This window comes from Gouania willdenowi, chromosome 1, assembly GCF_900634775.1.
Source record: "Gouania willdenowi chromosome 1, fGouWil2.1, whole genome shotgun sequence".
In the NCBI taxonomy this organism is placed as follows: Eukaryota; Metazoa; Chordata; class Actinopteri; order Blenniiformes; family Gobiesocidae; genus Gouania; species Gouania willdenowi.
The window spans coordinates 44,127,121-44,154,110 of NC_041044.1; the positions used below are offsets into that span (position 1 = coordinate 44,127,121).

At 37.2% G+C, this 26,990-nt stretch overlaps 1 protein-coding gene across 3 annotated transcripts in view; it reads right to left on the reverse strand.

The window, feature by feature from the left end:
* The window catches only part of sorcs3a (sortilin related VPS10 domain containing receptor 3a), a 109,229-nt gene that overhangs the window by 26,162 nt on the left and 56,077 nt on the right, over positions 1 to 26,990 (reverse strand). For all 3 annotated transcript variants that reach the window (XR_003674392.1, XM_028451735.1, XM_028451727.1), the window contains exons 4-11: positions 12,979 to 13,052; positions 12,689 to 12,753; positions 12,478 to 12,596; positions 9,432 to 9,521; positions 8,369 to 8,548; positions 6,020 to 6,166; positions 2,180 to 2,282; positions 686 to 762 (exon numbers count right to left, since the gene is read on the reverse strand). Coding sequence is in view for 2 of the 3 variants with exons in the window: in XM_028451735.1 (XP_028307536.1) it covers positions 686 to 762; positions 2,180 to 2,282; positions 6,020 to 6,166; positions 8,369 to 8,548; positions 9,432 to 9,521; positions 12,478 to 12,596; positions 12,689 to 12,753; positions 12,979 to 13,052 (855 nt within the window). In the remaining variant the exon portion in view is untranslated. The remainder of the gene's footprint in view (positions 1 to 685; positions 763 to 2,179; positions 2,283 to 6,019; positions 6,167 to 8,368; positions 8,549 to 9,431; positions 9,522 to 12,477; positions 12,597 to 12,688; positions 12,754 to 12,978; positions 13,053 to 26,990) is intronic.

Consider the following 26,990-nt stretch of genomic DNA (forward strand, 5'->3'; position numbering starts at 1 on the left):
ATTTAGTTTTTTAGTGGGGGGGGGGGTATGTGTCCTTATTGTTCTTCCATTTTCACCTTCCATTATCTCAGGAACTCCATCACATAGGAAAGGTAAATATGGTATAATAATACAGCTCCACCTACTCTATCAGAATATAGATATTACTCTTTATTGGGATAAAAAAACAACTTCATTATTTTATTTTGGACCCAAACTTTGAGTTATTTCACCATTTGTCGATGTTGAAAATTCTTTACATGAGGCCACTGTAGCTTGGCTCTGTGTCTAATAATAATTTATTGTTTACTAAAAATATATATTGAATGACCCAACTGCCAATATCTGGTGAAGAGGAAAATAACAGAAAGAAACCAATAACTCAGAGAGTTATTGGTTTCTTTTTACATTTTTTTCTGTTATTTTAGGGGTTTCTTGGAACTAATTTGGGACTATTTTGCTGTTGATCTTTGAACTCAAACTCCTAACTACAGCATGATACATGAGCGCTGATTGGCTGAGATCTCCCAACCTGCTTAGATCTATAATTGGTGTAAATCTAAATGATTGCAGAGACAGAGGAGCTGCTCTGGTGTCAAGTTCTACTTAAAACCACAGCAGATGGAGCTTTAAACCTTTTTAACGGAGCTGCAGGAGAAGATTTGTCAACGTGTGAAGTCAGCACATCCAACGTGTCAACACTCACCGCTCTCCAGCTGTTCCCAGCGTCCGATGATATGAACATGCCCACGTTGTTGTAGGAAAGCTCAGCTCCGATGTTTCCTGTGGCAGAGACGACACAGTTAGTCTCAGATCAGTGCACGTTTCAGTGCACGTTAATGCAGGTTCGTCCTAGAGCTGTTCAGACAGCAGGCATTTAAAATAACAGCTTTACAATCCAACTGTGACGTTCATTTTATTATTGTGAAAAGACTAATGTGAGAGATAACGACAGAAAACAGTAACGACACAGACATGAATGACTGTGGATTTCTGCATTGTTCATTTTCAATAGGTGAAAGAGAATCGTGGAGCCAAATAAACCTCAAAGGTTTTGTGTTTTGGCAAACTCCCAAAACACACAAATCACCATTTATTACAAAAAAATATACACACAATTCAAAGAAATCAGAGAAATGCACAAAACCACACATTACAACAACAAAAATTAGAAAAAAATACAGAAAATAACTCAAAAACACAAAATGAAAACAAAAACACGCTTTATGTCTTCAAAGAAACAGATAATGAAAAATACACAAAACAAGAGCAAAGATACACAAAATGACTTAAAAAACACACATTACAACAACAAAAATGTAAAACATGACAGAAAAAATAGGAAATGACAACAAAAATACACAAAAATGGTAGAAAAATATCCAACATGACAACAAAAATACACAATAACTCTAAAAATACAAAACAATTACAAAAACACACTTCATGTCCCCACAGATAATGACAGGAAAATACACAAAACAATAGCAAAAATACACAAAATGACTAAAAAAACAAACAATACAACAGCAAAAATGTAAACAATGACAGAAAAAATAGAAAACGACAACAAAAATACACAAAAATGGTAGAAAAATATCCAGTACAACAACAGAAATACACAATAACTCTAAAAACACAAAACAAAAACAAAAACACACTTTGTCTTCAAAGAAAAATAAGACATAAAAATAGAAGAGAAGAAGAAATAGAAATAGAAGACAGAAAAATACACAAAATTACTCCAAAACCACACATTACAACAACAAAAATTCGAAAAAAATTACAGACAAAACTCACAATAACTCAAAAACACAAAACGATAACAAAAACACACTTAATGTCCCCACAGATAATGACAGGAAAATACACAAAACAATAGCAAACAAAACAACAGCAAAAAAACACATATTACAAAATGTACAAATACAAAAAAAGATACAAAACATCATCAAAATACACTTAAAGATTTCTGGGATTCAGAAGTCGTCTAAATATGGTCTGTGTTGGGACCTCCAGTCCAGTAGGTGGCAGTAATTCACCTTAAACTTAGCGTAGTACAATCAAATGTAGATAAATGTAAACACAGCACAAAGCGTAACTACAGCTTATGGTCAAATTAGAAATATTCAGCATGGCCTAAAGATTTCTCTGTTGGTAGATAAAGGTTCTTTGTGGTTCTAAGCGTGTTCTGACTCACCGGTGGCGACGATGACCCCTGGTGCTGAACCCTTGGTAGAAATGGTTCCTGGTAGATACGGGTTCTCTGATGTTTGCAGTTGGAGGTGGAGGGAACAGAACGGCTGGAACACAAAGGTTTGGAGACGTAGCAACTAGTGCTAACAGTACAAATACAGAGTTACTGTACTTTATTTATGACAGTAACCTTTCCCTCATACATTCCTTTCTTTATTTAACCCAACAGAGGAAATGAAACGTATGTGTATAGCCCTATACACACAGGATTATAGGTTACCTAGGAACCACATACCATTTGTAATAATTGTAGAGAATGTCTGTGATGTTAATCTCGTGCGAATAAGCCATGTCACTAATTTGTAAAGTAAAAATTCCCAGTTCTGCTCATGTTTTCATTCAGTCTGTGGATGTTTTATCTCGTAAAAAGCTGCTCACGTTTATGTTTTGTTTTGCAGTGTTACGACTATCTATTGTGAGGCTGGTGTGAGGAACGTTAGAACTTCTACCATTTGACACTTTTGCACAAACAATTACAGTTTCTTTGAGGGCAGTAAAATGTTTATTTTGCACCTTATAAATACACGCACAGAAGTTGATCACAAGAAACGAGGAGCACCAGTAGATTTATTACACCACCTCTGGTTCCAAAACTCCGCCCATTCACCAGATTATCTGGATACTATTTGGGCCATAACACTGTTTGGTAAAGCTTCAATGACTTCCAGCATCAATGACTCTTTCATGAAACCTCATCGACACACAAACTACACCTTTGGAATCAGTGTGAGGTGGAAAACGCAGCAGAACAAAAGTCCGTCTCTGTGGTGAGATTAAAACATGACGCTCTCGTCCTAGTTTCCTCGTAAATATCCAAATATCACACAAACAGAACCAGCTTTAATTTTAAAACAGAAAAATGCTGCTTCTTTGTTTTAAATGAATAAAACAAAAAAAACTAAATATCTGTTTGGTTTGGTTTACGCAGCGCGTTGACATCTTTTCTGGGAGATGTCGGTAAATTGAATCAAAATCTCAGGCTTCGTTTATCCCGTGTGAATTACAGGTGGTCTCTATGTAAAACTAATCCCACGCAAACAGTGCTTACGTTACAGTTTTCAGCGCTCGATGGGGTTCTTTCTCATTTATTTGTGGTTTTCTAAAGTCACGAGCTGTGTTTCTATTACAGTTATTCACAAAATGAAAGCGATTATACTAAAGTTTAATTACACCTTTAATATTTTTATATTGAAGGTTGTTTTGGAGTCTGGTAACACTCTAATGTGGCACTAATAATTATTAAGTATGATGTCTAAGAAATGTCTTGTTTTCTCAGAGAGAAGTGGTCATGTGACCATGTACGTCACGTTCTGTGTCTAAAAAGTGTTTCCATGTGACACATTTCAATATCGAAACATCTGAAATTCTTCCTCATGAAAGCGTAAAAACCTTTTTGCGATATTTGAGTGTTTTTTCCATGATCAGTTTTTAATGAACTATTTCCAAAGGTAGAGAAACCTTCCTCTTGTTGACGTCTCGTGATAAAGTGAGTGAAAACTTTTTTAAACATGCAGCTGATTGCGTCTCATGTTGTTGGGTTTTTTTTTTTGTCCAGATAAACAAGATTAATCTTTGTTCTGCAGTGACTTTGTATCTAAATGAAAACATTGCCTTTAACAAACAAACCCATGTTTACGGGGCTTTTTAATTGGCTACCAGGCGACAGCAGCAAAAAAAAAACTAAACCGGCCCGTCATTCGTTTGGATAATTGCGTTTAAAGTGTCAGTGGCTATGAGAGCGATGGAATTAGCATCGCAGTGTAAAGACGAGCCTCACAATAGTGTGTGTGTGTGACAGTTTATCAGTGTTGGGAGGACGTGAAGGCAGCGGCGCCCAACGATGGAAACTACAGCAGTAATTAAAGTGTCACAGTAGTAAAACATCACAGACAGGCTGTGTACCTGAACCTGTGTGTGTGTGTGCGTAACGAGTAACCAAAATAACACACACACTTTCATCACACACACATCAGCTCCATCTAGTCAGTAGATGAGATATCATCATATACTGTATAATATAAGGTAAAATAAATGATTTGTTCCACAGTCGGGACATTTGGTTTGTTACAGCAGCACAAAAACTTAATAAAAAGTAGAATTAAAAAAAAGAAACATGAAAAACAAGAGCAGAAGCATAATATTGAAATATTACTAGAATAACAATAATAATATCAATAATAATTGTATTAAAAAAAACAAAGCAGCAATAATATATGAATACGTAGTTACAATATACGCACAAACAAAAAATAATAGAATAATATAATTAAAGTATATTAATAATTAATAATAATATTAATTATAATGATATTACTTATGCTTATATATTTTAAATACTTTTTAAATATAAGATTCTCCTAAAAACAAGTTCTGATGAACTACGGAACGTCTCCGCGCCGAATAACACGTACCACGTTCTTAAGAATTCAGTCAAAGAAGAAGAAGAAGAAAGAAGAAGAAGAAGAAGAAGAAGAAGAAGAAGAAGAAGAAAGAAAGAAGAAGAAGAAGAAGAAGAAGAAGAAGAAGAAGAAGAAGAAGAAGAAGAAGAAGAAGAAGAAGAAGAAGAAGTGAACAGTGTTTTATTTGTTTATTTATTTATTTATTTGTATGTTAAGGTTATGATCTCAGTACGGAGGAAAAGTCAAATCGTGACACTGGCATAAAAACTATTATGATATTTAAAGTAATTGTGCATCATGTAGTTACTTAGTAACACAATACTCTAATATCAAACACATATTAACAAGTAATCTAACGTTAAAGTTACTTTTCCTAATAACTGTGAGTTACTATTTATGTCATTTTCCTCACGTATGCGACAAGTTGTGTTTTCAACATTAGGACGAGTCACGTTTTATGAACTCAGACCAAATATAACACGTTAAAAAAACTGTCTTTATTTTATATTTTATAATAAAGTATTTACGTTAAGGGAGAAATAATAATGGCGACACATTACGGTTTCTAAGCTAAGGTTCCATTAACCAAGTAGACCTCATAACGTAGCCACGCCCTTTTATTTACCCTTTGACCATAAACATTGAGTCGTTTTACTTTGACAGGAACAGATCTATTCTATATACGTCTGGAACAAACTAAAGGAAAAGTGGTTTTGAGGGCAGTCACTAATGTAATAGCTATTGGCAGGGTTAGGGCCAATTACATTTTCAATTACACATGTTCAATTACAACACAATTTCCAATTTCAATTAATTTTTTAATCATCAAAGTTGATTATAATTACGTTCTCAATTACTAAAATTTAATTACAATTAATCATAATTACTGAGCCTGAAATCAATTATCTAATAAAAGTCAACCTTCCTCTTGTGTTAGCTTTCTGTTAGCATCTCTAATGCTAACGGGTTCTAAATCAGCTGTAAAATACACTAAAAACTAATGTCTATCATCTCATTTATTTCCTATCTATTGATTATGTTGTTAGACTTTCTAATCAATGAAAATATAGGTTTTAATATTTATGGTGGTGGAGTTTGATATGAATCATATTTTAATAATTAACTACATATGTGTAGAACTGTACATAGAACTGTAACATGGTTCCCCAGGTTAGCGTTAAATTATAATTGACAATTTTTAGAGAATTGTCATGGCAATTACAATTATTCTTAATTACAATTACGACAGCAAAGCATTTTTAAAACAGAATTTATATTATAATTACTCCCTAATTGTAATTAATTATCAATTACGTGATGACAGTCCCCAACCCTGTCTATTGGCCACAGAATGATGATATTATGGGAACAGAAACATGTCTCACCAAAACACAGTGGATGTCGTTTCCCTCTAAGTCAGTGGGCGGAGCCTGTAGGAGCCTCCAGTCCCGCCCCTTGTTGTAGGTGATGTAGGTTTTCACCTGGTTGTCTTGTCTCCTGTTAGCGATGAGCATTCCTTTAATTCCAGCCACCTGTTGGACAACAGACAATGCTTTTATTAACCCATTATAAGGTTCATAAACACTCATTAAAGGTCCCATGTTACGCTTCATTAACTTTTCTGTGCTTTAAACATCATAAAGTTCAAATAAGGCTTCATACACACGCCTAAAGATTGATTCCCTCAATCGTTAGTTACAGGGTGATTTGCTGCTTTATTTTGGAGGGTCCCCACTCTCTGGGGCCGTTTTCTGGAGGGTCCCTGCTCTCTAAAACCTTTATTTTGGAGGGTGTCCGCACTCTAACACCTTTATTTTGGAGGGTTCTTGCTCTCTATGACCTTTATTTTGGGGGTCCACGCTCTCTAACACCTTTATTTTGGAGGGTTCCTGCTCTCTGGGGCCTTTATTTTAGAGGGTCTCTGCTCTCTAACACCTTTATTTTGGAGGGTCCCTGCTCTCTAAAACCTTTATTTTGGAGGGTGTCCGCACTCTAACACCTTTATTTTGGAGGGTTCTTGCTCTCTATAACCTTTATTTTGGGGGTCCACGCTCTCTAACACCTTTATTTTGGAGGGTTCCTGCTCTCTGGAACCTTTATTTTGAAAATGTTGAGAACCACTGCGTTAAACTACACACACTGCTGATCTATCGTGCTGATCTACATCTGATTCAGAGGATCCAGACTTTCATACACTCCTGTAAGTGGTTGAATTAGCGTGTGTGAGTCGACTGAAGCTGCAGGCGTTCCAGCCCAAACTAAACCGTGTGAGTGTGTGCGTGTGTGTGTGTTTGCAGACTTTCTGTACAGTTCTCTCAAACACACTGGCTGTAAAGCCCCTAATGGCCCTGGTTAGCATTCATCCTTAGACTTCTAATGACCTTGTTAGCATTCCGCTACCTAGAAAGCATCAGCGTGTGTTTCTCCCTCTCAAAGGAAAAAAGTGAGAGTTGACCCGGCAGCGACGGCAGCTCTGTGATAATTAACCGAGCCATTACTTCCTCTGCACATGGTGTGTGTCAGTGTGTGTTAGTGTGTGTAGCTAAAATAGTTCACAATGCTGCAAGGGAGTGAAAACATGGTCCAGTTTGTGCCCTCAGTGAGACGCAGGTACCTGATGATGGAATGGTCTGCACCATGTGACCATCCCTCCATAACCACGATAACCACAAAAACAACAGTGGCGTCAAAAAGTTTATATTGTCCTGATGAATGAAGAGGTGAAGTGTGTGTTACTAAAGAAATACACAACAATGAAGCTAAAAATACTAAAAGTTACAAGGAAAACACACAAAAGGACAAAAAAATGCACAAAATAAATAACATTATGAAACCAAAAGCACACAAAATGACAAAATGTCATTTTTATTACCATTTTGTTTTTTTTATTTGAAAACAAAAAAACAGACATAATGGCAAGAAAAACACAAAATGACAGAAAAATAAAAAAATAATATATACACAAAAATGTCAAGAAACATGGACAAAAAATGACAGAAAAATACAAAAAAATGAAACCAAAAAAACACAAAACAATGCCAAAAATAATCAAAATGACACTAAAAACACACAAACTGACAGTAAAATTAACAACAACAAAAACATACAGAATTACGCTAAAAATATACAAAACCACAAATAAAATTCACAAAAATGAAACAAAAAATACACAAAAATTTACAAAATGAAACTAAAAATACACTAAATGATGACAAAAGTGCACAAATTGACAACAAATATACACAAAATGACGAATACCATAACATGAGCGTAGGCAAAAATACACAAAAAGATGCTAAAAATGCACAAAATGACAAGAAAAATAAATAAATAACACGAAACCATAAGTACACAAAATGAAACCAGAACTACACAAAATGAAGCTAAAAATACAAAAAAAAATTACAAGCAAAATACACAAAAAGTAATTAACTAAAAGTGTACAAAATGACAAGAAAACAAAGTATGGCCATAAAAAAGTGATGAAAATACATGTTAGGTTTCATTGCACTATTTTTCGGGTTTTTCTGTGTTGTCTCCTGTTTTTTTTGTTTTTTTTATTGAGCCGACATGTCAGTACGTTTCTCCACTGCAGGATGAATAAACAATATCTATCTCTAAAATATGGTAAGTTTGGTGTAGTTGTAGAAAAAGGGTAAAATAAGCAAAAATGGGCTCAAAATGTTAAAAACTATTCTTTAACATGTGTTAGCCCCTCCCCTTCCCTCCCGTACCTCGTAGAGGTCCAACATCTGGTTCCCAGCGAGACCCCTGGTGGTCCTGACGTTCTCCATGGCTAAGGTGAAGTAGATCCCTCTGCTGTCTGACAGGTACAGGTTGTAGGTGTCGTTCTGGTTCCACTCCTGGACCGCAGCAAACACCTGCTTCTCATCGGTGCTGACGATGTGGAGGTCCTGTCAGGGTCAGAAAGTGATCAATCAGAGGTGTTCCACCTCATCAGAGCGTTGGGAACATCAACCAAGGATGAGAGAGTGTCTGCAGGGACGTGTTGGGAACCGTGGGAACATGAATATGGAGTGTCTACACAGACTTCCAGCACCGCATAACATACATAGTTTAACACACGTTAAAGACTACAATAAACACAAGTTGTGCATATTTATTCAAATTTAGACTGTTTTATTCCCTCACACTGAACCGATGTGACAAAGAGTGTTTAGCATTTAGCATCAATTTTTATACGAAAATACACAAAATGATGCTAAAAAATCAACAAAATAAAACCAAAAATAGAAAAAATGACAAGAAAAATAAACAAAATTACAGAAAAATTAACAAATTGAAACAAAAAATCCACAAAATTATGCTAAAAATCCACAGAATGACAAGAAAAATCTACAAAAATGAAACCAAAAATACAAAAGCACAAAAAATGCACAAAATCACAAGACAAATACACAAAAATGAACAAAACAAAACCGACAATTTACACAATTATGCTAAAACTCCACAAAATGACAAAGCAAATAAACAAAAATTTACAAAATGAAACCAAACATACACAAAATGACACTAATAACATAACGCCAACACAAATACACATATAGGCAAAAAAACACACAAAATGACTTTTAATGCATCTGCTTGGATTTAATTTAATGTGCTACAAAAATAGTGTTTAAAGTAAGTCAGCAACTTATTTTATTTTCTTATCTATCACAATGTCATCAAATACATGATCGGTTGCAGATCGATCAGAGTATTTATTAAAAAAGAAGCATTTAAAGTGTGTCAAACTCCTATTTCTGAGTGTGGAGGTAGAAAGTGATGGTTTACCTTTGGTAGAGAGTATTTGGGGAGTTTAATCTGGATGAAAGGTTCTCTCTTGTAGGAAACGTAGTACGTGGCTCGTCCTGATGTTGGAACCTGTGGGAAAATACATGAATATATTCACAATAATTATCACAATATGTCCTTCAATGTTCCACGTATATTAACGTAGAATTCACTGAAGGAAAGCCTTTAAATTCCAACCCAAATCAAAGAGATTTCACATCCGCGGTTGGACTCAATGGATGTTTTACTCCTGGTGGTTTGACCTTTAGGTTTTTCCTGATCAGGATCACTGAGCTGTGACGTAGCCATGTCTGATACACTTACTGTAGATCTATTATTCACCACCATCACTCCTGTAACATTCATCTATCTCAACAAATAACCAATTTTAATGTGCTTGTTTATGAAAGGGTTATAAAAAAGATTTGATATTTGTCATTATAACGCTAGTTTAACTTGACCAATTACCACAGATTAAACACCTTTCAGTGTTTGTTTAATGTCAGAAAAATATATGTATGACAAATATACAAAAAAAACTACAAAAATGACTCTAAAAGCACACAAAATGAGGGAAAAAATACACAAAACAACAACAAATATACACAAAACGACAGAAATATTACAAAATGAAACAAAAAGTACCAAAAATGACTCGAAAAGTATTCAAAATGAGTGAAATATACACAAAACAATTACAAAAAGACACAAAATGACTCCAAAAGCACATAAATTATAAGGAAAAAACACAAAATGAGTGAAAAATACACAAAGATGAACACAAATATACACAAAATAACAGAAAAATGAATAAAATTACTACAAAAATACAAAAAATTAAAAGAAAACACACAATATGACAGAAAAACAAACAGTATAAAATAAAATGACTCCAAAAGCACACAAAATGACAAAATGAAACAAAATGTACACAAAATGTGTGAAACACATACAAAACGACTACAAAAATATGCAAAATGATGGATAATTCAACAAAATGCAATCGAAAATACATATAATGACTCTAAAAGCACACAAAATGAGTGAAAAATACACAAAACGAAGGAAAATATAACAAATTGAAACAAAAACTACACTAATATACACCAAAATTACACAAAATCAAAAGAAAAATGGACAAAAATAGACAAAAATGATGCAAATTACACAAAAAATACACACAAAATGAGTGAAATATATACAGAACAGCAATAAAAATAGGAGAAATACCTCCTAAATTACACACAGTGATGTCCTGTGCTAATGCTCTGATTGGTCGTTATTCTAAATGCTGACATGAATTTTGATCATGTGACCCTCAGATTAAGCAATCACATTTATGTATCTATTTATGATTGTTATTGTGCGCATATTATTCTAGTGTGAATGTGTAGGAACAGTTTTATTGTTTCATGTCTTTATTATTATTATATATATATATTTTATCTTCCTGTGATGTTGCTTTAGTTTGTTTGTGTCGCTTTCACCAAAATAATTTAATTAAATGCAGCGCCCGCCGCCCGTTGGATGCCTCCTCCAACACATCCGACCAGACGTGTTCACTGAAGTCAGACTCTGGATGGACGCTTTTTGAATCAAATCACTGGTGTCGTGGCCGAGCCGTGTAATTATGTCGACCATCGGTGGATGTTGACTTTTAAATGTACAAAACCTCATTTGCACAAAGTCAAAGTAAATAACATCTGCACAGTGTGGAAATGAAAATACAAGGAGCCGTAACTCGTACTCAGGATTCAGAACATTAACATTTCACATCCTCAGCAGCACAAATAGTGATTAATATTAATAACACACACACACACACACACACACTGTTCTACACAATCAGCAAGAAAAGGAGAACGATCACATTTTCACTGATGGAGGACAGCTACATCTGTAGACAAACACAGAGGAGGTTGTTTCTGATCTGAGAGTCACATGATCAACATTCATTTATAGAATAATGACCAATCAGAGCATTTACACATAATTTAGTTTTCTGCTTGTTTGTTGTGGTTTTGGGGTCACTTTGTGTCATTTAGTTTATTTGTCCATCATTCTGAGTGTTTTTGTTGTTGTTTATTGTGGTTTTTGGGTTATTTGGTGTAAATTTGTAGTTTTTTTTTAATATTTCAGTCATTGTGTATTTTTGCTGTGGTTTTGGGGTCATTTTGTGGACATTTAAAAAATATACCTTTTTTCAGTTATTATGAGTGTTTTTGTTAATTTAGTAATAATTTTTCAGTGTTTTTTTGTCGTCATTTGTCATATGATGACTTGGTGAGTTTTGTTCATTCTTCTGTTTTGTAAATTTTTTGTATATTTTAGTTGTTGTTTTGTATATTTTTCACTCATTTTTAATTTTTTAGTTTGTTTGTTGCAGTTATGTGGCTACATTTTGTGTATGTTTGTTGTAATTTTGTATATTTTTCACTCTATTTGTGTGTTTTTGTTGCTGTTTGTTGTAGTTTGGGTCGTTCCGTGTATAAGAACACATTTTTTGGATCCAGCTGTGATAAAAGTTGGTCTGTGTGGTGTTTGTCCAACAGTCTACAGGAGGCACAGGGGGCACTATTCATACGCAAACCCTACCAGGTGCCTCACCCACTCTGCCTTTCATCATCATCATCATCATCATCATCATCATCATCATCATCATCAGCCACCTGTTCTTTTACTTTTATCTTTAACAGCGTTGTGACACAGAAGCATCCTTTGTTGCACAGAAATAGTTTAAAAAGTCGAAGAAGAAGAAGAAGAAGAAGAAGAAGAAGAAAGAAGAAAAGAAGAAGAAGAAGAAGAAGAAGAAGAAGAAGAAGAAGAAGAAGAGAAGAAGAAGAAGAAGAAGAAGAAGAAGAAGAAGAAGAAGAAGAAGAAGAAGAAGAAGAAGAAGAAGAAGAAGAAGAAGAAGAAGAAGAAGAAGAAGAAGAAGAAGAAGAAGAAGAATAAGGCGTGTCTTTTATTCTCTATCCAGCTGTTGTCCAGGTTACCGTTGTAAAGATCTGATTAGCATCTTCTCTCTAATAACGTGTATAAATCCCACCTGGATGAATATGTAGTCGTCCTGAACCACCAATGAGCTGATGTCGATGAATCCTCTGAACGGGAAGATCCTGTTGGTCTCTGAGCACATCTGGGCTCTACAGGTGACGTACTGCACATCTGGCAAACGCACGACAACGCAAGAGTGGAAGTGAATGGAAGGTAGTGTGTGTGTGTGTGTGTGTGTGTGTGTGTGTGTGTGTGTGTCTGACCTCCGTCGTGTGTGTGAGCCTCCATGTGAACCAGATCAGGTTCTTTATCCAGGCCTGAGACGGACCTGAAGGTAGAGAACATAGAGGTTTAATGTCACCATCCAACATGGATGGATGGATAGATGGATGGATGTCCTTTGATTTCCTGTTTATGTTCTGTCTTTTTTTATTCTTTCTTTTCATCTGTTGTTCGTCCTTTGATTGATTCCTTTGTTAAAAATGTGTAACGAATAGATCAGTGCCATGTGTTTGGGTTAGCTTAGCACGTAGCGGCGCTAACTGAGACTCACCAGTAGAACCTGCTCGGAGTGACGTGTTCATGGATCAGCTGCCATTTCCTCCCAAAGTCCACGGAGCTGTAGAGCTGCAGGAAGAGGAAGAGGAAGTGGAAGAGGAAGAGGAAGAACACCATAGTGTAGTTAGTGATTCATCAGGTGAGAGAATGAATCATCGTTTGTTAGAACACTTTAAAAGAAAAAATCTATCTCACAAAATAACTAAATGAATGAGTAAAAATATAAATAAGTCAGTCAGTAACTGAATAAATAAAGCACAAATATAAATATGAATGAACAACATAAAATAAATACAATAATATACATACATACAATAAATAAATAAAATACTGATATCAGTAATTGAATAAATAAAAGTTAATAATAAATAAGAAAACAATTAAATGGATAAGATTAAAGATTAAATAAATACATATTTTAATAAATAATAAATCATTAAATACTATTAACACTAACAACATAAATAAATAAAAGTAAAATACAAATATATAAATAAATGAATACATGAAATAAATAAGATTCAAAGTGTTTATTGTCATCTGCATAATAAAGAATCATGTTTCCCTGCACAATGAAATTCCTACTTTGTTCACCACAATGGATGACACACAAATAATAATTAAAAACAGTTTTTACTGTAATTATAATTTAATAATAATTTAAAAAGCAATAAAGTACTAGGTAGAAAAGATAGAAAAGTTAAATATAAAGCGTATTGTGCATAAATAAACAGAATTGAATAAAGAAAATACTGATATCAGTAATTGAATAAATAAAAGCACAAAAATAAAATAAATGAGAACAATTAAACAGACAAAATAGTTAAATAAAGGTATAAATAAATGTGTGAATACATATTTAATAATTAATAAATTAATTAATAAAGCAATCAACTCATACAATACAATTAACACAAATAAATGAATGAAATACAAAACTGATGTCAGTAACTGAATAAATAAAAGAAAAAACAAATAAGAACAATTAATTATTCAATTAAATACATAAACGTGTAAATCAGTCGATCAATCATCAATGTAAAAATAAATGTGTGAATAAGAAATAAATAAATACTATATAAAACAAATGTATTTAAAGTTTGTGTAAAGCAGAAATAAATGTGTGTTTAACATGTGTCATTGACACTGAGACACATTTGAAAGATGAAAAAAAATCACTAAGTAAATAAAATTAGGTCAAAAACCAGAACTTCTCTCTGCTCTGAGACGCTGGAGGCGTGTCAGTTAAAGGTGCTGGAACCACACCCACACGCAGGAAGGGCGCCGCCTCCGTGTACTGTGTCTATGGCAGAGAGCAGTGTGAAAGTGGCTCCAAGCGTCAATATATTCTCCCGTTGGTTTTCCAAAAGTGCTTGGATCGGCCCAAACGAAAGATCTGCTCCGCCCGAGTCCGAATATGTGCATCCGTCCTGGGTAGAGTCAGAACTGTGCCCTCTAGAGGCAAAAAACACAGATGTGGTGTATAAACGTGCTCATTTCATTAAAAATGTGGACCAGCGAACGTGTTTTATTCAGAGTCTGAATATGTGGTTTGTTTTTAGCTAGGTGTGCTTCAGCAGCAGGGGCGGGTTTATGCTAATGATGACTACGTTACGTAACGTAGCTATGATTTCTGACCCGCCCATTAAATCCTGAACACAGAGATGTGAAACACAGTTTATGAATCCCAGCTCCATAATTACATTATAAATAGTTAAATGACTTTTTACATGTTTTAAGGAAAACATTTATGACCTATTTATTGTGTTTAGAAGAAAATGGCTGAATTTGCTTTGCACAGACTTTAATAATAAACATTAATGAGAACCTGGTGGTAAAGCAGCCTTAGTGTAATTCAAAAGAATAATAGGAAATAAAAAAATAAAAAAGCCTCAGTAAAGTCAAAAGGTGATATTTAAAATAAAACAATTCCATAATTTAAAAAAAGGCAACAGTGTTGAGCACAAAAAACAAATAGAAATCACAGTAACATGAATAATAGAAGAGATACAGTGAGAATGAGAAGAATGTGTTTATGTGTCGCTAAAAAAAAACTTCTGAGGTCAGAAGGACAGCGTTGTCATGGAAACCAAAGGATTAAAATTTTCTTTTCACTGTCATTTTAATCCATTATATGATGTTTACTGTATAGAACAGGACAGGCAACATGTGGTCTTCGTTCTATATTTGTGTGGCTTCCAAAACAAACATACAAAACCACTAAAAAAATCAAATAAAATGACTCCAAAAACATACTAAATAAAAAACTAAAAATCAAATTACTCCAAAAATATACAAAAAGTCATCAAAATGAAGAGATTAATGAAAAACACATGACAACTAAAACATGTCAACAAAATAACTGAAAAATACACACAATAAGTCTCAGCAAAAACAGGCAAGATAATCATAAAAACACACAAAATGAAGAAAATGACTCCAAAAACATAAAAAAAAGTCAACAAAATACAAAAGTGAACAAGAAAACACAGAAAAAGACATTAAAACACACAAAATCACTCCATACCACAAAAGAAAACAACATACAAAATGTCAACACAATAACAGAATAGGACAAAACAAAAAGAAATAGAATAACAGCAAAAAACAAGACACAGAACACACAAAACAACAAAATACACAAAACAAAAAGTCAAAATGACTCAAGAAATATTTATCTAATATATATATTTAAATACACATATTTAAAAAAAAACTAACGCACAAAACAAATACATCAACGCACACACATACACACACACCAACAAAATAACTCCAGAAACAGACAAAACATTACTGTAATGACACAAAAAACACAAAAAAGACTACGCTATAGACAAAACACAAAACAACAAAAAATAAACCCTAAATAAAATGACTGAAACTCAAACAAAACAACAAAATACACAAGACAAATCAAAAAAACCACTCTAGAAAAACAACAAAACACACATAATTAAAGAAAAACATAAAATGACCAAAAAAAAACCAAACCTAAAAAATAATACACAAAACAGAAACACACACACAAACCAACAAAATAACTCCAAAAACAGACAAAACGCAAATATAACTCCAGAAAAACACACACAAAACATTACTCTATAGAAAAAACAGGGGAAAAAAAACACAAAATGAATATCAAAAAATAAAGAAGAAGAAAAACACAGGAAGCCTGTGTTAATGCTCTGATTGGTGATTATTCTTATGCTAACGTTAGCTTTCAATACAGTTTCATTACAACCTGTCTCAAGACTAAAATACAAATACAATTCCTTAGTTGTGAGGCTTACAATAAATAAATGATATTATATTATGTATGGAGAGTGAAATCTCTGATGCTTCCCGTGCGTATTGAGGAATATTCAACGTGTGTGTGCAATAAAAGGAAGTGATTGGACAGAAAAGTGAAGGTGAGTCAAACGGAGAGATGAGGGGAGAAATAAAAGTGTTGTAGCTCATGTTTTGTCTCTCAGAGGAAGGAGGAAGTGCTCGGAGGAAGGCGATTATTGCATTTCAGTAGAACGGGAACTATTTTAAGCCTGGAGTAAGTGCACTGCTGCTCTGGATGAAATATGAATCAGAATAAAAGATGGATGACCGCTGCACGGTGACGGACGCATGGGGCTGGAAATCAACAGATCAAAAACGTGTCCCTCGCCGACAGGACGACATGAGTTCTGAATGTTTGAGGGAATGTTTATGCCTCACGGCTGACCTTCACGCTACTGCTGCTGCTACTGCTAGCTTACGGTAGATTTACCCAGACACGTCCTCTTTACCCGGAAACTTCCCTTTTTCACGTCTTGTCCAGAACTTAAGAACTCATCAAAAATGTCTGGGTTTCCCAGCGACCCTGAACGCATCTAGGGGAACCCGTTAATTTAAAGGGGCGGGATTATGAAAAATTCCCTTTATAATGTTTTTGCTACAGTGATATACATTCCTTTAGCCTCATTCGGAGGGTCAAAGTTGAAAAGGTTCTGTTTCCTCGATCCTTTGTTATTCCACATTTTGTAAAAAAAATCAGCTCCAAACGGGAAAGTTGGATTTTTGCCCCAATATTACATCATAAGGTGGAAACTCCTCCTCCTGACAATCCTGGCTCCTCCTACCATATACAGGAACATAACAACAGCAAGTTCATATTAAAGTTAATATCATTACGTTCACTAGACAGTCGTCCCTCGTTATAACGCGGTTCACCTTTCGTGGCCTCAGTGGAAGTTAACGCAATATTTTCTAGTTGGTCCGATGTGTCGCGACTTCAGAGGGTGTGTTATGACATGCATTAAGTCGTAGCCATTGAGTCGTAATCTTTCCTGTGGTCACTCCTAAAATCTTTGGCGTTTGCGTTGTCCACCAGTAGCTCCTACCTATGCCTACTTATCTATTCTAGTCTATATATATATGTATATATATATATACATATATACATATATAATAATTAAATTAAGTCAAACTGATTCCACATTATTGAGTATTAGGTAGCTGGTTAACATATTTATATCATTTTTATTCAGGACTCTGCTGTTCCATGCGTGATGCTATTTTTTGTTCCACTCTTTGATGCTGTTATTCATGGGTCTAATTCAGCAATGCTTTGACCAATCAGAATGTTTGACACAGTGTTGTAAAGCTCAGAACCTGTAAAAATGCTTGATATCAAACACTATGGGATCAGGCTTTAGCCCTGGCCAATCAGAACTGGGGAAAGGAGGGGCCTGCCATTTTACGCACAAGCGCTATAGCGCTATGCACTGATTGGATGGATTTTTCGACATGTCCGGATGTGTGTAATGATGGTGTTCATCTGACGACACAATTTCGATTTATCAAAATATGGAGTTTTATGCACATTGGAGCAACTTCTGATAAGAAACAACAAATGTCATTTTATCCGACCTGTACATCAGTTGATTCAGCTCGACCTGTAGTTTCACGTAGGCTCTTGTTATAAAGATCTGTGTTTATTTTGTGACTCAGCAGTAGAAATAGAGTTTTCCTGTTTGAACATAATGTCCTGGTGTGTGTGCTGTGGTATTTGGTTCTGAATGTGGCTTAGCTACAGTTTTAGTTTTAGGGTCCTAGAATTAAAGAGAGGTATAGAATGAACATTTAGGCTCATTTTCAAACCTTATGGACAATAAAAACATATTTATCTACTGTATATTTATCGACAAGCAATAGATTTTGAGAAAACGTCGAGTACTTTGAGTACAGACAATGTCGGCCCACGTTTTCCTCTTTTTTGAAAGTGAAAATATGGTCCCGCTAGCTTTACGGCTCACGCTGCTTGTTAGCTGCAGGGCTGAGATGATAACACCAGCTTTTCCTTTTCCTTCCTCTCACCACGAGCGTTGGACAAAGACGTGAGAGGAGAGAGAAAGTAACACAATGTGAAGGAAAAGCAGCCATTATCCTCACCGCTGAGCACAGGCCGCCACTGACTGACCAATTAGGGACAGCGAGACGCTTACAAGAGCCTCTACCACCATTCTTACACGGAGATTACAGCGTCCTTAAAGGGACGTGTCATGTTTCCATGGAAACAGATAACAAGCAGCTCCGCCTGGACAATTCACTCAGAATAAAATGATGGTCAGAAATATTCACTCCAATAATATCAGTCTGTAAAAAGGCACAAGGACACATCAAAGCCATCACCACATGCCTCCGAGGACGACTGGCAGTTGGCTGTCGAAACGAGTCAGGAGATCAAAGTGAATTTCCTAAAAAAAGGTTGTCTGATTAAATGAAACCTTAACATATCAGTAAATTATGACTTATTACGTAATTATAATAAAAACATTATACTTCTTTGTCTTCTGCCCCTTAGGTTTACGACCCCATTTATGGTCACGAGACACTGGGAGGGGGTTGCTTTCAAGAAACTAAGAAACATTTTTTTGAACAATTTGAGCCCATTTTTGCTTATTTTTACCCTTTTTCTGCAACGACATCAAAGTGGAAATATTTTAACCTATTGTCATAACTTTTTCTTGCCATATTTTTACCACTTTTAATGCATCTTTTCTACATTACTCCCATTTCTGACACTTTCCCATAACATTTGAATGCCTTATCAGAATCAGAATCAGAAAAGTTTTTAATGGCCATGTACAGTTTTAAGGACAGTACAAGGAATTTGTCTTGGTAGTTGGTGCACAAAACAAACAACAAAAAAATAAAAATAAAAATAAAGAAAAAAAACAAAGAACAACCCAGCAACAATAATAATAATAATAATGATAAATATAAAGGATGAGGGATAAATAAAGGATAGATAGAGAATAAAGGATAAATAGGATAAATATATATATATATATATATATATATATATATATATATATATATATATATATATACAGTGCAGCAGATAATGTCATCATGGAGGTGGTGATCGGGTGGGGATGGGGTTCAGTGGGTGACTTGGGGTGTGTTCTGGTCCTGATGGACCTAAACCTCCTTCCAGAAGGGAGAGATTGGAACAGTTTATGACCGGGGTGGGAGGAGTCGGCCACAATCTTTCCTGCACGCCTCAAAATCCTGGAGGTGTACAGGTCCTGGAGGGAGGGCAGATTGCAGCCGATGACCTTCTCTGCAGAGTGGATGATACGCTGCAGTCTGACCTTGTCCTTGGCCGTAGCTGCAGCGTACCAGATGGTGATGGAGGAACAGAGGATCAGAATCAGAATCAGAATCAGAATCAGAATCTTTTATTGACCAGGTACAGTTTAGAACAATACGAGGAATTTGACTAGGTAGTTGCAGTGAAAGGAGACACATCAACACACCGGAGCAGCCATTTGTGGCGCCCACATATTTAGGTGAAAAAGGGATCAATAACAGGAGGAGAGGAGGGGTGAGGGGAAAAAAAAACTGCCAGTTTGAAACTGATTTCCCTAAACAGAGAAAACAGTGTGAAACCAGGAAAAAAACCGCCTCTGCAAACATAAATGTAAGCATGACACAGTCAAACAACTCGAGACAAGGCATGTAGGAAGGGTTGGGTGGGAGGACACCAGCCGGTCTGTCTCCCACCTGTAGTCAGACTCGTCTCCATCAGAGATGAGACCGATGATGGTCGTGTCATCTGCAAACTTCAGGAGTTTGACCGACTGGTGAGAGGAGGTGCAGCTGTTGGTGTACAGGGAGAAAAGCAGAGGAGAAAGAACACAGCCCTGAGGAGATCCAGTGCTGATGGTCCTGGAGCAGAGATGGTTTTTCCCAGCTTCACGTGCTGCTTCCTGTCAGACAGGAAGTCTGTGATCCACCTGCAGGTGGAGTCTGGCACGTTCAGCTGGGAAAGCTTGTCCTGAAGGAGAGCTGGGATTATTGTATTAAAAGCAGAGCTGAAGTCCACAAACAGGATCCTGGCGTAGGAGCCTGGGGAGTCCAGGTGCTGGAGGATGAAGTGGAGAGCCAGGTTTACAGCATCGTCTATAGACCTGTTGGATCTATAGGCAAACTGCAGGGGGTCCAGGTGGGGGTCGGTGATGTCCTTGATGTGGGAGAGCATGAGGCGTTCAAAGGACTTCATGACCACAGATGTCAGAGCGATGGGTCTGTAGTCATTAAGTCCTGTGATCCTCAGCTTTTTAGGGACAGGAACGATGGTGGAGGCCTTAAAACAGGCTGGTACGGTGCATGTCTCCAGTGAGGTGTTAAAAATGTCTGTGAACACTGGAGACAGCTGATCAGCACAGTGCTTTAAGGTGGAAGGAGAGACAGAGTCCGGTCCACAAGCCTTACGGGGGTTTTGTCTCCTGAAAAGTCTATTCACATCTCTCTCTTTGATGGAGAATGGTGTCTCTGTGGGAGGGGGGGAAGATAGGGGAGAGAGCCTCTGTGAGCAGCTGTGGTGAGACTGTAGCTTTGATGTGGGGGGTGAAGGTGTTGGAGTGAACCCTTTTCCACTACTTTTACACCTAATGTCACATATGTTGACCCGTTATTGTCACTTTTCATGCTTATTTTTTTGCTAATTTAACCACATTCACCATTTGTCAGGTCCATTATTTGCCAGTTTAAACTAATTGTTCCAATACTGACATTTTGAACCAATTTAACCACTTTTTCTGACAGTTTTTAACCACTGTAATTTGGAACTTTTAACCAGTTCCTGTGGTTTTTAAAATGCCATTTCACCTCCTTTTCCACCATTTTTGGTCACTTTGAACCCATTTTATTTGTGATTAAAACCAGGATTTCCATCTTTAAGATGACTATAATAATAATAAACATTCCTGGATAACAGTGGATATTATTCTTCATTGTTCATGTCTGTGTTCAACCACCTTCAGCTACAGTGGGGGTCCCCGCTCTCTGGGACCTTTATTTTGGGGGTCACGGGCTGAAATATAAAGCGTTACATCCGAGTAGGTCGGGTTGAGTCCAGTTCATTGGCGTTTCTTTCTTCCACCGACTCCTTAACTCCTGTCCTGCGGCGCTCCGTAGGATCTATAAATCGCGGGACCATAAACCCGCTAACAGAAGCTGTCGGACATGTTGGCGTTAACAGTTTATTAGAGGCCTGATCAGGGGTCGTAAACAGGAGCAACAGTAATTGATTGGCACAGATGATCTTATAACGCGGCGTGATTCCAAAGTCTTAACGACTTCCCCCAGCCTTTTATGGGTCTGATATAAATCAGCGTGCGTGATGCTGCAGAGACGAGGACGGGTGGTGTCAGCAGTTACGATTGGCCTCCTGATTAGTCCGTGTTTATTACAGCAAAGAACGTAAAGTGAAGACAAAAGCATTGTTCAAAAATCCTCAACGAGTAAATCAAGATCCAAGAGATAAAAAACAGTATAAATGTAGTGGAGGAGAATAAACGTCTGTATCTGAAGGTGGTTGAACACAGACATGAACAATGAAGAACAGTCATGTGGAGACAGGACCATCTATGAGGGGGAATAAAGGGGAGAGATTTTTGGGGTCCATCCATAAAGTCAGTAAAATGATGGTCCATTGTTCTATGAATCTGTGATAACCACATTTATTTATTCATCTGAATAATATCCCAAAAAAGTGACCGAAAATGGTGGATAAGTGCTGAACATGTCTGGAAAGTTAAAAAAAATGTGCAGAAAAGACATTAAAATGTTGGAGTAATGTAGCAAAAATGCATTAAAAGGAGCAAAAATATGGCAAGAAAAAGTGATGAAAATAGGTTGAAATATGGAAAGTTTGGTGTAGTTGCAGAAAAAGGATAAAAATTAGCAAAAATGTCCTCAAATTGTTAAATTTATATTGTTTATGTTATATTTTTATACCCCCTCCCAGTGTCTCGCAACCTCAAAGTTGAGAACCCCTGGCCAAAGCTCTATCAAAGATCATCTAATACTGGTGGGTTTCTTTCTTTAAACATCTTCATGGAGCAGAAGGAATTTTCTACAGTCCAATTTACAGTTTTATTCTGAAGGTGCTACTCACCCACACTCAGTCTGTAGCATCTGAGCATCTCCAAAGATTTCACTTTTATTTGTTGTGCAGTGAGAAAGAAAAACGAGTCGGATTCATTGTTAGCTCATGGAAACAGAGGGATTTTCTCTTTATGTGACAAACAACAAACCAAAGGAAGGCGGAGCCACTGGGATGCAGATGTGTCAGTGCTAAACAAATACATCACACATTCAATCCCTTTTATTCAGGGCTGGTGTCCCTGTTGTTGCATATCTAGAAACGATTAGTGGGCGAGGGTTGATCTCACACTAATTACCATCGCACATTTGCATCATTAGGAGGGATTTAGTCAAACAATGTTTGCACACGGAGGGACTGACGCTTACTGACACACTCTGCTTTACCTCCTGATACATTCTCAAGGGAATCACACACACACACACACACACACACACACACACACACTGCAGTCACACAGTCAGAGCTGCCCCGTGCCACTGTTTCAGTGCACGTTCTACTGAGGGATAACACTGCATAATGTGCACGCTCATCCTGCAGATGCACACACACACACGCACACACACACACATATTGTCGTTACCAGCTCATGCTGTATGTCCTTATAGCTCTACAGTAGCTTTTAAAGTCCGTGTTCAGGGAGGGAGGATCTCTGAATGTATGAGTCAGTTACAGATCTACCAATTTAAATAAAAAACTGATTGAAACAGTGATAAAACTATAGGAAAGTGCCATTTATATTAGCATTTTACTAGATTTTTTGATTTAACATTTAAGCAAAGACTAAGTTCAGTAAGTGCCTAATACGGCCCTCTACAGGGAGACAGAGGTACTGTTTATAATAGCGTTGGACGGGAGGACTCGATGCTTTTAAAGTGGACACTTATAGTAAAAGACTACAAAAGTGACGACAGACTGTATCTCTCGTTTTAGCAAATATCTTTATATACAGTCGGGCAAAAAAGTATCTGACAGCCACTGATTTGTGCAAGGTCAACGTCCTGAAGAGAGCTGGGACCACAGTAACAAAGGTTACTATTAGTAACACACTACGTCGTCATGGATTAAAATCCTGCAGTGCCTGAAAGTGCACCCTGCTTAAAGCAGCACATGCCCAGGCCCGTCTACAGTTTGCCAGATGGGATGATCCAGAGGAGGACGGAGAATGTCATGTGGTCAGATGAGACCAAAATAGAACTTTTTGGTATAAATGCCATGTTTATTGCATCCCAAGAACATCATACCCACTGTGAAGCACGGGGGTGGAAACATTATGCTTTGGGGCTGCTTTTCTGCAAAGGGGAAAGGACGATTGATTAGGGAAAGAATGAATGGGGCCATGTATCATGAGATTTTCACAATAACAACCTTCACACTTTCACAGTCCTGTACAGTTGCACTGAGGTTTATAGTGACTCTGAGGGACCGGCTGGTGTCCTAGTGCAGTGGCAACAACCTGGAACTAGACGCCCAGAAGACAGTGAAAATGATCGTGGACTTCAGGAAGACCACAGCCCCCCTGCCCCCCTTTTCCCTGAAGGACACCCCCATGACCACCGTGGACTGTTTCTGCTCCCTGGGCACCACCATCACCCAGGACCTCAAGTGGGAACTAACCATCAGCTCCCTCATCAAAAAGGCCCAGCAGAGGATGTACTTCCTGCGACTCCTTAAGAAAGCTAAGCTGCCTGCACAGATGTTGGTGTAGTTCTACATCATCGAGTCCATCCTCACCTCCTCCATCATCGTGTGTTACGCTGGGGCCACTGTCAGGGACAAACAGCGACTACAGAGCATTGTACGCTCTGCAGAGAAGGTGATCGGTCGCAGCCTTACATCGCTCCAGGACCTGTACTTCGCCAGAACCCGGGGGTGTGCAGGTCGGATCACAGACGACCCTTCTCACCCTGCACATGGACCATTCAAATCCCTACCCTCAGGCAGGAGGTTACAGTCCATCCAGACCAGAAGCTCCCGCCATAAGAACAATTTCTTCCCCTCTGCTGCTGGACTTATGAACACTATTAACTACGTAACTCGCTGCTTCAAACCCAGGTCACTTTTACAAACTCTACAAACTTCACACTTTATAATCTGGGTCACTTTAAAAATCATGCTCTTAATAACCTGCACTGACGACATGTTTATAGTATATATTTTTAAAGTTATTTTCTAGTGAATATGTTATCAAGAACATATTATTGCATGCCTTGTTTTTTATTTTTATCTGTTCTATTCTATTGTATGTCATTAGACCTTTTTAAGCACCTGTAATTTAAAGCAAATTCCTAGTTGTAAATTCTGTTAATAACATTCTGATCCTGATTAAAAAGCAAATACGTGGATTGGAAGAAAGTTTAAAGTCTGAAGTTAAAGGTAAGGCATTTGTTTTGGAATGGGATGAAAGTCTTCCTAGCTAGCTAGCTAAATGAGCTAGCCTCGTATAAAGGTTAGCTAGCTAGGATTTACAGTACATGCTGATATTCACAGCTTTAGTGTTTCCTTGATGAAAGGAAATGTGTCTCTGTAGTGTTTTCTGCTCAGAGTAACTCATTATTTCAGAATAAACTCGTTGACACTTGGTTCCCACGTGTGAACAGACGTCCTCGCTGAAGGTGACACTACGTCTGCTGGAGGACTCCGTCAGGACCAGATAACTTCTTTAGGGACGGAACGCTAGCGCCGACATTAGCTGGAGCAGGAACGACTTCATCAGCTCCACTCGCTCATCACCATCAGTCAACGGGAAGAGGAAGTCATCGCACGCAAGACGACAATATGGCTCGGGAACAACGTTAGCGTCCCCAGAGGGAGGGGGGACGTGATGATGAAGAGGGAGGGGGATGTGATGATGAAGAGGGAGGGGGACGTGATGATGAAGAGGGAGGGGGGACGTGATGATGAAGAGGGAGGGGGATGTGATGATGAAGAGGGAGGGGGACGTGATGATGAAGAGGGAGGGGGGACGTGATGATGAAGAGGGAGGGGGACGTGATGATGAAGAGGGAGGGGGATGTGATGATGAAGAGGGAGGGGGACGTGATGATGAAGAGGGAGGGGGGACGTGATGATGAAGAGGGAGGGGGACGTGATGATGAAGAGGGAGGGGGGACGTGATGATGAAGAGGGAGGGGGGACGTGATGATGAAGAGGGAGGGGGACGTGATGATGAAGAGGGAGGGGGGACGTGATGATGAAGAGGGAGGGGACGTGATGATGAAGAGGGAGGGGGACGTGATGATGAAGAGGGAGGGGGACGTGATGATGAAGAGGGAGGGGGGACGTGATGATGAAGAGGGAGGGGGACGTGATGATGAAGAGGGAGGGGGACGTGATGATGAAGAGGGTGGGGGACGTGATGATGAAGAGGGAGGGGGACGTGATGATGAAGAGGGAGGGGGACGTGATGATGAAGAGGGAGGGGGGGTGAGGTTGGATTTGAAGAGGAGGAGGATGAGAGAGAGATGTTTTTAAAGTAGTGCAAGTGGTGCAAAGATAAAATGAAAGAAAAGGTCTCACCAACAATAATATTTAATAAATTAAAATATTTTTTAAATACAGGCGTAAAACCATTAACAGTAAAATAAATAATAATAAAATGAAAATAATGTAACATAAATAGCCTAAAATTAGAAAGAAAGCAAAAAAGTAAAACTATTAAAGGTAAATATAAAAAAAATTAAATAAATACATTTAATTTAATTGAAGATTTTTTTTTTAAATAGTCTAAAGTTAGAAAGAAAGAAAAAGAGTAAAACTATTAAAAGTGTCACTTAAAAAAAAGTACATAAATAAAATAAAATTATATAACAAAAAAAAAGAAATAAAAATAATGTATCAAAAATAGTTTAAAATAAGAACAAAAATGTTTCCAAAGTTCAGGTGTCTTGTGGAATATAAAACACTTATTATTGAACAAGACAATTAAAAGATATGGTCACACGAAGATCAAAGTCGTTCTGATCATTGGCCTCATTAATTACTGTATAACCTCAATAATCTTTGTACTGGCTCGGAACTATTAAATAAAAGCTGTTTAATCTTCATGTTTTCTTACAAATATGTGTTTAAATTAAATGTAACATTGTGATGATGTGTCTCAGGTGTTATTCTTGTTTCTTTCGCTCAAGTCGAAGCGTAAATACCAGCTGTGACTGGGTTTGATGGTTGACCTTTACATATCTCTCATATTATAGTCTAGCACTGTGTGTGTGTGTGTGTGTGTGTGTGTGTGTGTGTGTGTGTGTGTGTGTGTGTGTGTGTGACTCAGAGAAACACACTGAGACAGGAAATAGAGTTCTAAATGGCAGTGGATGGAGATTGTTGATTGACACTTGAGTTATATGAAATAACTCATCTCTGTTTGTTATCACAGCATCTTCTGTTTCCACGGTGACAGATGAGACGGTATCAGCAACTGTGTGTGTGTGTGTGCGTGTGTGCGACCTCTGTCTGCTGAGAATTGTGCATCTCATATGACTCATACAGTGTAATTTGTTTACTTTGATGAAACAGAGACAATAACAATATTTGTGGAATTGTTTCTGTGCTTCACTTTTTATTCTGAAACACCTCCT